This window comes from Nicotiana sylvestris, chromosome 1 (assembly GCF_000393655.2).
Source record: "Nicotiana sylvestris chromosome 1, ASM39365v2, whole genome shotgun sequence".
NCBI lineage: Eukaryota > Viridiplantae > Streptophyta > Magnoliopsida > Solanales > Solanaceae > Nicotiana > Nicotiana sylvestris.
The window spans coordinates 4,258,307-4,268,057 of NC_091057.1; the positions used below are offsets into that span (position 1 = coordinate 4,258,307).

The following is a 9,751-nucleotide window of genomic DNA, read 5'->3' on the forward strand; positions in this document are numbered from 1 at the left end:
AACCTTATTACACCCTTCATGGGTGATACCCAAAGCAACACTCCCTCTCGGACCATGAATGCAACATCACGAACCTTATGGTCGACATAACTCTTATGCCTAGAATGAGCTGAGCGAAGTCGATCCTAAATAATATTAGCCTTATCCAAGGCATCCTGTACCAAATCTGTATCCAATAACCGAGCCTCCACTGGCTCAAACCATCCAATTGGCGATCGGCATCGCCTACCGTATAATGCCTCATATGGAGCCATCTGAATGCTCGACTGGTAGTTGTTATTATAGGCAAACTCCGCAAGTGGCAAGAATTGATCCCAAGAGCCTCTGAATTCAATAACACAAGAACAGAGCATATCCTCCAATATCTGAATAGTGTTCTCGGACTGTCCATCCGTTTGAGGATGAAATGATGTGCTCAACTCAACCTACGTGCCCAACTCACTCTGTACTGCCCTCCAAAAATGTGAGGTAAACTGCGTACCTCGGTCAGAAATGATAGACCCGGGCACCCCGTGAAGACGAACGATCTCGCAGATGTAAATCTCTACCAACAGCTCTGATGAATAGGTAACTGTCACAGGAATGAAATGCGCTGACTTGGTCAGCCTATACACAATGACCCAAACTGCATCGAACTTTCTCTTTGTCCATGGGAGTCCAACAACGAAATCCATAGTGATACGTTCCCACTTCTACTTAGGAATCTCTATCTTCTGAAGCAAATCACCAGGTCTCTGATGCTCATACTTTACTTGCTGACAATTTAAACACTAAGCTATATATGCAACTATGTCCTTCTTCATCCTCCTCCACCAATAATACTGCCGCAAGTCATGATACATCTTGGCAGCTCCTGGATGAATAGAATACTGGGAACTGTGGGCCTCCTCTAGAATCAACTCACGAAGTCCATCCACATTAGGCACACAAACACGACCTACATCCTCAAAACTCCATCATCTCCAATCGTAACCTGCTTGGTCATTATACTGTCGCTCCCTGATGCGCTCAAACAATGAAGACCGAGCGATGGTACAAGCTAGAACACGAATGGGCTAAGAAACATCCAGACTCATGAACTGATTAGCAAGACTTGAACATCTAATGCAAGCAGTCTCTCACCGACTGGAATGAATGCAAGGCTGTCCGTACTCATTGACTTTCTACTTAAAGCATCGACCACCATATTGATCTTCCCAGGATGATACAAGATGGTGATATCATAAACTTTCAATAGCTCAAGCCACCTCTTCTGCCTCAAATTGAGCTCCTTTTGCTTGAACAAATATTGCAAACTCCGTTGATTTGTGAATACCTCACACGACACGCCGTAAAGATAATGCCTCCAAATCTTTAGTGCATGAATAGTAGATGCCAACTCTAAGCCATGAACAAGGTAATTCTTCTCGTGAAACTTCAATTGCCGCAACACATATGTAATCACCTTGCTACCCTGCATCAATACCGCACCAAGACCAACATGAGTTGCATCACAATATACCGTATAAGATCCTGAACATGTGGCAATACCAACACTGGCGTCGTAGTCAAAGCAGTCTTGAGATTCTGATAGCTCGCCTCACACTCATCTAAACATCTGAATGGGGCACCCTTCTAGATCAACCTGGTCAATAGGGTAGTAACCCGCCAAACCCAAGAAACTTTAGATCTCCATAAGTGATATAGGTCTAGGCCAGTTCTGAACTACCTCAATCTTCTTAGGATCCACCTGAATACCCTATGCTGATATAACGTGCCCCAAGAAAGCGACTGAGCTCAACCAAAACTTGCATTTTGAAAACTTAGCATACAATTGGCTATCTCTCATAGTTTGAAGTACGATCCAAAGATGCTGCTCGTGCTCCTCTCGACTGCGGGAGTAGATCAAGATATCATGAATAAACACAATCAAAAAAGAATCTAGATAGGGCTTGAACACCCAGTTCATCAAATCCATGAATGCTACTGGGGTATTTGTCAGCCAGGAGTCCATTTCCATTCTAATCGAGGCAACCCAAGCAAGGCTAAGGTCACCGTCTTGGCGTGACAATCCAATATAACATGACAAGGTGACAGCCAATCCATACCAAAATGACATCAAAATCAACCATATCGAGGAGTAGAAGATCTACGCTAGTCTCAAGACCCCCAATGATAACCACACACGAATGATAAATGCGATCTACAATAATAGAATCTCTCACGGGTGTGGACACATACATAAGAGAACTCAAAATATCACGAGGCACAACCAGATATGAAGCAAAATAGGATGACATATAGGAATATGTAGAGCTCGGATCAATAGAACTGAAGTATCTCTATGGCAATTTGATGGGTTTACAGTACCTTAGCTTTATGTTTTGATGATCTAACAAACTTACTATTAAAGAACCAGATAAGGAAGTTGATAAACTTGATGCACAACTCAATTAACGGACTTAAGATAATGTGAGTTGCTATGACTTCAGAAGAGAAAGAATCAACACAGGGACCTGATCCCCTTGGGTTCCCCTAATAGCAGTACGATGTCACGTCTCTACAGCTGGAAAGTGACTACATGCACTGTACACGCAAACAGTGCAGCATAGTACAACAATCACTTCTTATTGACCAACCAAGTGATTACATCATTCAAGTGATGTCATCCATGTTGTATTAACAAAAAACATTACAACAAAACATCACTTGAACACTTAGAGAATTTATTCAAGCATTCAAGCATCTGACAATAAAGCATTCAATTCTTAAGTGCATCAAGAACAAAGTACAACACTACTACGGACCAGTTCTTACAACAAGTCTCTTGTATGTTCTTAGTTGAGTTGTAACTTTGTAATTGTTCTTCATTGTAATTCCTACTTTGCTTATCTAGAAGCTTTATTTAGGAACCCCTTGAAAGCCATAAACCTTTAGTGTTTGTGTCGTGACTAGAGTTAGTCATGACTTGAAGTCTTTGTAATAGGTATATTTCAAAGTGGCTTGTAATAGGTGTATTACAAGTTAGGGAGGGATTAAGAGTTTAATTCCTAGATTGCATAGGTTGTAATCAAAAGATTTCTTATAGTGAATTTGAAATCCTACCAGTGTAGGTCATGGTTTATTATCCCTCTAGCAGAGATTTTTCCACGTAAACGTTCCCTGTTTTATTCACTTACTGTTGCATTAGCGTTATCTGTGGAAACCTATATAGGACCTGGTCTCTATATAGTTTGGTGGACTCATATACTCTATCAATTGGTATCACAACAGGTTCTTTCTATCATGTTAATACCTAGAAAGGATCCTCATGGCTGCTCCACCAAACTTTGACGAGGGTCAGTCTACCTACAAACCACCCAGGTTCAATGGCCAATGCTATAGGTGGTGGAAGACAAGGATTCATGACTTTATCATGGCTGAAGAATTCGAGCTATGGGATGTTATATGTGATGGTCCTTATGTCCCTACAAAGAAGGTCGAAGATCCCACTATGATAGTGCCTAAAATGAGGAAAGAATACAACGATGCTGACATGAAGGCTATGGAGAAAAAATTTCGTGCCAAGAAAATTTTATTGTGTGGTATAGGTCCTGATGAATACAACAGGATTTCAGCTTGCCATTACAAACAACACACGAAGGAACTACTCAAGTAAAGCAATCTAAGATTGACATTCTCACCACTAAGTATGAGCTCTTCAGAATGAAGGACGATGAATCCATGCAATACATGCACACTCGGTTCACTTCTATCATAAATGAGTTACACTCGCTTGGTGAACTCTCAGTGTTCAATACATGCACTCTCAGTGTTCACTCATTCCTAGGAACAAGCTCGTGAGAAAAATTCTCAGTGTTCTGCCTAGTTCATGGGAGAATAAAGTGAATGCCATTACTGAAGCAAAGGATTTGCAGGAGCTGACAATGGATGAGCTGGTTGGGAATCTGAAAACCTATGAAATGAAGAAGAAGAAGAGGACCAAAGAAGGAAAAGAACCTGGTACTGAAGGCAGAAAGTAATGACTCTAGTGACGAGGAAAATGACACTTAACTAGAAGGTTTCAAAAAATGGTTCGAAGGAATGGAGGTATACCAAAGAGAAGTAGTTTTAGCAAGCCAAAGAATTATGACCTCTGTCATAAGTGTGGAAAGCCAGGGTATTTCATCAAAGATTGCCCTCTCTTGAAGCAAGAACACTTCAAACACAACTCTGACAAAGTAGCCAAGAGGAACCCAGTTCCTGATAAACGCTTTAAAAGAAAAAACGCCACTAACAGTGTTGTGAAGTAAGCTCTTGCAACATGGGGAAATTCTTCCAGTGAGTCTGAAGAGAAGGTGATACAAGTGATAGCTCAATGATGACAGTTGAAAGTGAAGCAAATGAGTATGACTCAATATTTGCTTTGATGACTCAATCAGACGATGACAATGATGAGGTAAAATTTTGGGATGTTCAGAGAAATATGAAGTCCTAATTTCCTAAAAAACTCGTCATTAGCCAATGTGTTAATTGATGCTTACCATAGTCTTGTAAATGATAAGGATGCCTTAACTATGGAGTTAGGAGATGCTGAGCAAACAAGAGATGACTTGGTAGTTTGTGTGGTTGATTTGAAGGAAAATATAGATAATCTAGAAAATGAAAAGAAGGTTCTAACTGAGAAAATCACTAGTGTAGAACACGAAAGAGATGATCTATTGATAGTACTAGTTGACCTAAAAGAAACCATTGAGAATTTCAATAAAGAAAAGGATGCCTTAGTGGAGAAAGTGGCTGTTATTGAGCAGGAGAGAGATGATCTCTTAGTGGTGATTGTAAACTTACAAGAAACAATAGAGGAACTTAAAGCTGAATATAGGCATGGAAACTTTGAAAAAGGAGAGGAAGTGGCTAGTGAGGACACATTAAACATGAAAACGAGTTAAATGTTGTAAAAACTAGTTTGTGTGCTGAACTTGAGAAAAATAGACAACTTCAAGCAGAATTAAGGATAGTAAAAAATGATCTTGAGAAGTCTCTTAAGTGGACCTGGTCCTCAGATGCTATTACTACCATGTACGTTAACAATGGTAGAAACAGACATGGAATAGGGTTTCAAAAGGAGAGAACTCCTTATAACCCTCATAGCAAGTACGTCACTGTACCTGATAACTGGTTGTGTACCTACTGTGAGATCAATGGGCATTTCAAAGAAAATTACCAAGCCAGGGTTCAGTCTCTTCAGAAAAACAAAGTTTTTGCTGAAAAAGTAACTGCTAAAAGAGGACTAGGTGCCACCCATAAAACACGCATGTTACCTGCATGGACTAGAAGAGCACTTATTCATCCTCTTCTTTATTACAAGGGACCCAAACTTGCTATGGTTCCTAAATCTAACTCTTGATTTCCTTGTGCAGGGAACATTAAAAGGAAGCAGTCAACAATGGTTCATGGAAAGTGGATGCTCAAAGCACATGATTGGGAATACCATGGACTTTATTTAACTAAAAGCCCTGCAAGAAGGGAGTGTATCCTTTGGAAATGGGAAAAAGGGGTACATTCTTGGTGTTGGAAAAAATGGAAACTCACTCACTCACTCAATTGAGAATATGTACTATGTCAATAGCCTTAAGTACCGTCTCTTGAGTGTCTCTCAGATATGTGATAATGGAAACAAGGTAGAGTTCTTATCCAAAATATGTACAGTTACAAATCTAGTAACTGGTGAATTGGTACTTGTAGCCAAAAGATACAAGAATATCTACGTTGCTGATTTTGAGTCCCTACAAAGTGGTGATCTAAGTTGCTTGAAAGCAGTTGATGATGATGGTGAACTGTGGCACAGAAGTTGGGGCATGCAAGCTTCACTATACTGAATAAGCTGGTTCAGAGGGACCTGGTTCGTGGTCTGCCCAAGTCAAAGTTCAAAGAGCACAAAGTTTGTGATGCCTGCGCTTGAGGGAAGCATGTGAAATCCTTATTCAAGCCAAAGAAGGATGTCAGCACCTCAAAACCACTTGATCTTCTTCATATGGATCTATGTGGTCCTATGAGAGTGCAAATCAAGGGAGGAAAAAGATATATCTTTGTGATAGTAGATAACTACTCCAAATTCACTTGGACCCTGTTCCTTAGAGCAAAAGATGAGACCTTTGAAGTTTTTGTATCCTTTGTGAAGAAAATTCAAGTGAAGATGTAATCAAGAGTAGCATGCATTAGATCAGATCATAGAATAGAATTTCAGAACACTAAGTTTGATGAATTCTGCAATGAGAATGGCATTACTCACAACTTTTCAGCCCCAAGAACTCCACATCAAAATGGAGTTGTGGAAAGGAAGAACAGAACCCTTGAAAAATGGTAAGAACAATGTTGATCGATAGGGATTGCTAAGAACTTCTAGGCTGAAGGTATCTGCACTGCCTGCTACTTGGTGAACATGTGCATGATCAGGTCTCTCTTGAACAAAACTCCCTATAAGTTGCTAAATGGAAGGAAGCCCAAGCTGACTCACTTAAGAATATTTGGGTGCAAATGTTATTTTCTCAACAATGGAAAGGATCAGCTAGGAAAATTTGATGCCAAGAATGATGAAAGAATCTTTTTGGGATATTCTTCTCAAAGTAAAGCCTACAAAGCATACAACAAACAGACTTAGTATGTTGAGGAAAGTGTACACATAATCTTTGACGAGTCCTACCTCTACTGTGAGAAAAGCAATAAGGATGATAAAGATGGAGAGCCTCTGTTGGTTCCAGGTGAAGTCATTGTTATGGAAAATGGAAAGACAAATATGATGAGTCAAGTGAAGACAATGCAGTCTCTTCCTCATCAGCCGGAGAGGAACCAGGTACCACAATTACAACCATTGAAGCTAAAGAAAGAGTAATTGATGCAGTTCAAAGTACTCCACAAGTGACAGAAAGAAGGATACAAGAGAACCAGTCAGGATTACCCAGTTCCTCTACTAATGAAATTCAAGTGCCCAACTAGAAACACAAAATCTCTCATCCTCTCGATAATATAATCACTCCCCTTGATTTAGGAGTCCAAACCAGATCAAAAGCCAAATATTTACCTGCCTTCTCAGCCTTTGTTTCCCAAATAGACCCCAAAAATATTAAGGAAGCCTTAAAAGATGCAAACTAGATCACAACTTTGCAAGATGAGTTGCATAAATTTGAAAGGAACAAAGTGTGGCACCTGGTACCTAGGCCCTCAGATTGTACCATCATAGGAACTGGATGGGTATTCAGGAACAAGCTTAATGAACATGGAAACACTACAAGGAACAAGGCAAGTTTAGTTGTCTAGGGTTACAATCAGGAGTAAGGAATTGATTAGGATGAGACTTTTGCTCCGGTTGCTCGTATGGAAGCTATCAGAATCCTCATTACCTTTGCATCACATATGGAATTCACTCTATTCCAAATGGATGTCAAAAGTGCATTTCTAAATGGTTTTCTCAAGGAAGAAGTATGTATAAAGCATTTGTCAGGTTTTGAATGTCATGAACACCCTGAATATGTATTCAAATTGGACAAGGCACTGTATGGGTTGAAGCAGACTCCTCGAGCTTGGTATGAAAGGTTGTCAAAGTTTCTATTAAAAATGGTTTTACTAGAGGAAAAATTGACAATACTTTGTTTCTGAAGAAACGAGGGAGGAATATGCTTATTGTTCAGGTATATGTTGATGATATCATTTTTGGGGCAACAACTGATTCATTATGTGAGGAATTTGCAAAACTCATGGGATATGAGTTTGAGATGAGCATGATGGCTGAGTTGAATTTATTCTTAGCACTCCCATAACCACTCATGTGATCTGAAGAGGTTTCATATGGAAGCATCAAAAGTGATTGACACTCCCATAGCCACTACTACTCGATTGGACATGGATGAATCTGGCTCTCCTGTGAATCAAACAATGTATAAAGGCATTATTGGATCTTTTCTTTATCTCACTGCAAGCAGGCCCGATATTGTCTTCAGTGTGGGACTATGTGAAAGGTTTCAGTCAAATTCCAAGGAATCTCATCTGAAGGCCGCCAAAAGAATTCTGAGATATCTTAAGGGAACACAGGACTTGGTTCTGTACTACCTTTCAGGTGAAAATTTTAATCTTATTGGGTATGTTGATGCTGATTATGCAGGTTATCTTGTGGACAGGAAAAACATATCTAGAATGACTCACTGTCTAGGATCATGTCTTATTTCATGGGGCAAAAGGAAGCAAAATTCAGTAGCTCTTTCAACAGCTGAAGCAGAATATATTGTTGTAGCTTCCTGTTGTGCTCTGCTCCTGTGGATCAAATAACAATTAGAAGATTTTGGTGTGTACACTAATTGTGTGCCTTTTCCATGTGACAACACTAGTGCACTTAACATGGTCAAGAACCCGGTCCAGCATAAAAGAACCAAGCATATTGATGTGAGACATTATTTTCTCAGAGACAATGTGGAGAAGGGGCTTATAAAGCCCAATTAAGAACCTGATTCCTACTATATAGCTATGAAAATCACATACAGGTAAAATTAGCTAAAGTGTTTTCTAGCCAAGTCTAACTCACTTCTATACCGTTATAGGTAGAGACATGCCTGATGATTATAGAAGATGCTGAGGCAATGCATGAGCGGTAAAAGAGGGTTGAGAATTTTTGAAAGACCAGTCAAGAACCTGGTTCTTGTACCACAGGTTAGTAGTCTTGCATTTTTCTCATACATATCTCAAAAGAAATGAAAATTGAGTGCCATGTCATCAACCTTTTTGGACTCTATATATCACGTCTTTTCATTCAAATCCCTTCTCTTCCCTCTGAAATGTTGCATATTCCCACACATCTACCGTCGTTTTAGATCCCATTTCTCTTTCCCTCATAATTGCCTCATTCCTCATTAAAACCCTCTCATTTCCAAACCTTGAACGATCACCTCTCTCTTTCTCAACCTCTCTAACACTTTCAAACTACTCATCTGCCATGACTGAAGATCAAACAACCCTTCCCACCATTGAAGAAAAAACCATCGACTCCTCTAGTCCTAAAGAGACACCTCCCCCTTCCACCACTATTGAAATTGAAGCACCTAAACCTGATTTTCCTTTACCCTCTTTCTCTCTCACCACTCCCTCAGACCACACTCTTCTTCTAAGTGTTGAGAACTCATAAATCCCTAAACTCGATAGTATCTCTTCTCGGTTGCCTGAGATTCTCAAAGAACAAAGCAAAGATGGAGAAAAGAGCGAGACTCCATATGGAGAAAAGGTCTCTAAAGACGTTTGTTGATCAGTCTACAGGTACTCCTGTCTCGAATATTGTTGCACCCATGGAATCTCAGGAGAAAGAGTCCATAGAAAACATGTTAGCCATCTCTGCTTAAGGAATAACGAATGAGGAGAACTCTACTATGGCTGAGTCTCAGGGGGAAGAGACTCAGTCATTGGTGGGAGAAGGAACAATGGTGCTCTTTGAACAACCTACACCGGAAGAAACTACTAGGACCCCTTTTGAAGGACCTGACCCCTCTCTTGAGGAAACAGGTCAGAAATCTTCTTCCGAGGTCAGTTTCAACCCTGCTCCTTCTCCTCACTTTGATGTTGAGCCTTTGGAAGTAGTGGCTCCTGCTATGAGGTACAGTGATGAAGAAGATCAGGATGATGTTGCTCTGAGTGTGTGAGCACGTGATTTTTGTTTACACGACATTTACTCCAAAAGAAATCAAAATAATAACAAATGGTCTTGCTGTACAATTTTTGGGATTTACGTGGCATTTTTGTTAGTTATTTGTGA

General features: G+C 40.0%; 1 protein-coding gene across 1 annotated transcript; it reads left to right on the plus strand.

The window, feature by feature from the left end:
* Nucleotides 1-4,049: 4,049 nt before the first annotated feature.
* Nucleotides 4,050-8,280, plus strand: LOC138889468 (uncharacterized). The gene is made up of 12 exons (XM_070172779.1): nucleotides 4,050-4,267; nucleotides 4,312-4,417; nucleotides 4,524-4,902; nucleotides 5,022-5,252; nucleotides 5,379-5,515; nucleotides 5,619-5,790; nucleotides 6,261-6,321; nucleotides 6,415-6,584; nucleotides 6,720-6,811; nucleotides 7,306-7,437; nucleotides 7,551-7,646; nucleotides 7,765-8,280. The coding sequence occupies exons 1-12, from the start codon at nucleotides 4,050-4,052 to the stop codon at nucleotides 8,278-8,280; spliced, it is 2,310 nt and encodes a 769-aa protein (XP_070028880.1).
* Nucleotides 8,281-9,751: the final 1,471 nt, after the last annotated feature.